The sequence below is a fragment of the Epinephelus moara genome, chromosome 3 (genome assembly GCF_006386435.1).
Source record: "Epinephelus moara isolate mb chromosome 3, YSFRI_EMoa_1.0, whole genome shotgun sequence".
NCBI classification, from domain to species: Eukaryota; Metazoa; Chordata; class Actinopteri; order Perciformes; family Serranidae; genus Epinephelus; species Epinephelus moara.
The window spans coordinates 309,524-312,870 of record NC_065508.1 but is presented as its reverse complement, the minus strand read 5'-3'; the positions used below and the strand labels follow the sequence as shown (position 1 = coordinate 312,870).

At 43.9% G+C, this 3,347-nt stretch overlaps 1 protein-coding gene across 1 annotated transcript in view; it reads left to right on the top strand.

The window, feature by feature from the left end:
• Positions 1-799: 799 nt before the first annotated feature.
• oatx (organic anion transporter X) overlaps positions 800-3,347 on the top strand; it is a 21,556-nt gene continuing 19,008 nt past the window's right edge. The window contains exons 1-2 of the mRNA XM_050040937.1: positions 800-975; positions 1,060-1,162. Coding sequence (XP_049896894.1) covers positions 800-975; positions 1,060-1,162 — 279 coding nt within the window. The remainder of the gene's footprint in view (positions 976-1,059; positions 1,163-3,347) is intronic.

Here is a 3,347-nt window from a genome sequence, read left to right as displayed (position 1 = left end):
TCTGTGTGTGTGTGTGTCTGTGTGTCTGTCTGTTGAACTTCCGTGGCGCTCACGCTTGTGCGACCTGGGAGCAGTTGTGCGTCGTGGTAATTGTTCGTCGTTTTTTTAACACTCTTTTTTATCACTTTGGAGCTTGTGTGGAAGTCTTTATTATGAGGTGCAGCTACGCAGGCGTCCTTGTGGCGCTTTGGACTCTGTTAAGTCGGTTTGCCTGGGGACTAGATGTTGACGGCAGCGTGGCTGGCTACAGGATCACCTACAGCCGGGAGATACTGCTTGACCTGCAATCACTGACAGCAGGCAATGCAATTCCGGCCGTTCCCCACTCGCTACGGAGCGATATCTTGGCAGCAACAGGTGGAATATCGTCCAAAAAGCGCAGGAGGAAGAGAGGGAAGAGAGGAGGTTTCCAATGCAGACTGAGGAAATATGGGCTGGATAACCAACGCCGGCTTCCTCCGCTCCCGACTATACTCCTCTCTAATGTCCAATCCATCCGGAATAAAATGGACGAACTAGAGGCTTACGCTAGATGTAAGCGTGATTTTAGAGACACATGTTTGCTGGCTTTTACAGAGACGTGGCTGAAAGCCTCGGACAGCAATGAGGATCTGCACATCAGCGGCTTTGGGCACCCTGTCCGGATAAACCGGTCGCCTCTCATAACGAACAAAACCTGCGGAGGTGAACTATGTTTTTACATAAATGAGAGGTACTGTAATAACGTCACAGTTCAGGAGGAAATATGCACCCCCGACCTTGAGCTCTTGTCCATTTCCCATCGGCCCTTTTATCTGCCATGGGAGTTTCCCCCAGCTTCTTCACCATCGTCTACATACACCCGCGGGCCAGCATCTCGGCAGCCACACAGCTGATCGCAGAGGCAACTAACAGACTCGATGCCATCTCACCCGACGCACCTAAATTTATTCTAGGAGACTTTAATCAGTGCCAGATACACAGGACTCTGAAGACGTATGAGCAATATGTCACCTGTGCAACAACTTTGAAAAACTCCACAACTGACTAGTGTTATGGCTCAGTGCCTGGTGCTTTCAGGTCCCTGCCCATGCCTCTCTTTGGAGCGTCTTACCACAGCAGTGTCCTGCTGATGCCGATCTACAAACCCATCTGTAAGAAGCAAGCGCATACAGTAAAAACAGTAAGATGCTGGACAGAGAACAGCATTGCCACCTTACAGACGTGCTTCGATTTGACAGATTGGGATGTCTTTTATACTTCATGTGTGGATTTAAATGATTTGACATTAACTGTTTCCTCTTATATATCTTTTTGTGTGGACTCTAATATCCCCTGTAAGGAAATTACCATATTTCCTAACAACAAACCGTGGGTCACCAAGGAACTAAAAAATGTCATAAACATGAAGAAACACATCTTTAAAAAGGGAGCACTCAGGAAAAGAAAGAAATTAACAGAGTGGTAAGGAGCGAGATAAGGAAAGCTAAAAGAGTTTATAGGGATAAGGTGGAACACAAATACACCAGTGGAGATCTTCAGGCAGCTTGGAAAGGAATAAAGTCAATGTTCTCCATCTCTCAGGGAAGTAGTGGAAGTGACAGGAATCCTATTACAATTGAGGGAATAAACATGACTGACCTTCCGAATGTTTTTAGTAGTTTTTATTCCCGCTTTGAAATGCATGACTTTTCTGGTAACATTTCCCTCCTCAGAGAGTCTCTTATCTCTGATTCTAACATTATCTTTGAGCAGGGTCATGTTAGAGATCTTTTAAAATGGGTCAATATAAGGAAGGCCCTTGGTCCAGACCTCATTTGTGGGCGTACACTTCGATATTGTGCTGATCAACAGTGTCCTCAAGCATGTCTTTCAAATGTCACTTGTCACTCGTAACCAAATTCCTGGCATGTGGAAATCTTCTACTGTGATTCCCATCCCAAAAACATCTAATCCTAAACAGCTCAGTGAATTCAGACCAGTTGCATTAACGTCATTAATAATGAAAATCTTTGCGAAAATCGTTAAAGGCCTGGTCATGTCTTCTATAGAGGGTCATTACAATTTGCCTAACAGGCAGGGAGAGGTGTAGAGGACGCAAAGCTTCTCATACTTAATCACCTCTACAAACACTTAGAGAAGCCACAAGCCCAGGCCAGGCTCCTATTTGCTGAATTTTTCTTCAGCATTCAACACAATGCAGCCACATCTCTTCACAGAGAGGCTAGTGTCTAAATTTGAATTGTCTCACCAGCTTGTGTCATGGATTTTAGATTTCTTAACTGGCAGAGAGCAAAGAGTCTGTTAATGGCTGTCTCTCTGACTCTGTAACCACTTTCACGGGTTCACCCCAAGGGTGCGTCCTTTCGCCCTTACTTTGTATCATATACACTGATGAATGCAGGAGCAGGCAGGAGGATAGCTATCTGATTAAGTTTTCAGATGACACTGCACTGTTGTCCCTCCTCTATGGTTCAGAATCAAACCATGAGGGCCCTAACTGATTTACTTTCCTGGTGTGACTGTAACTTTTTGGATTTAAACGTATCGAAAACCAAAGAATTGATTATTGATTTTAGACGTAAGAAGGACACTCCTACTGAGTGCATCATACATAATGAAAAGGTCAAAATTGTTTCATCATACAAATACTTGGGGACCTTTTTTGACAACCATCTCAAATTTGATGTGAACATGGATTTTATTGTGAAGCGAGGGCAACAGAGAATTCATCTTCTCAGGAAACTAAACTCTTTCTCTGTCAGGCCTGTTATACTCTGTCGATTTTATCAAGCCTTTATTGAGAGCCTTCTGTGTTTTTCTTTTATTTGCTGGTTTCATTGTCTTTCAGTTAAAGACAGAAACAACCTGACCAGTATTGTTAAGTCCTGCTCTAAGATTATCGGAGTGAAATTAAGAGACTTAAGTTCCTTCTGCAACCAGCAAATCCTCTGAAAAGCAAAGTACATTTTAGCCTCTCCCCGACTCATGTTCATGAGGTGAATTCTCTCTGTTGCCTTCAGGACGCCGCTATGTCCTACCTGTGTGTAAAACAAACCGCTTCTTCAAATCATTCATCCCCTCTGCACTCAGACTTTTAAACTCTTCATAGGGTTGTATTTTTTTTTTTTTTTTTTTATAGGCCATCATAGGCTCTTTCTTATTATTCCACACTAAGCTCCTGGTGTGTGTATGTGTATGTGTGTGTCTGTCTGTCTGTGTGTCTGTCTGTCTGTCTGTGTGTGTGTGTGTCTGTCTGTCTGTCAGTCTGTGTGTCTGTCTGTCTGTGTGTCTGTGTGTCTGTCTGTGTGTGTGTGTGTGTGTGTGTGTGTGTGTGTGTGTCTGTCTGTCTATCTGTCTGTCTGTCT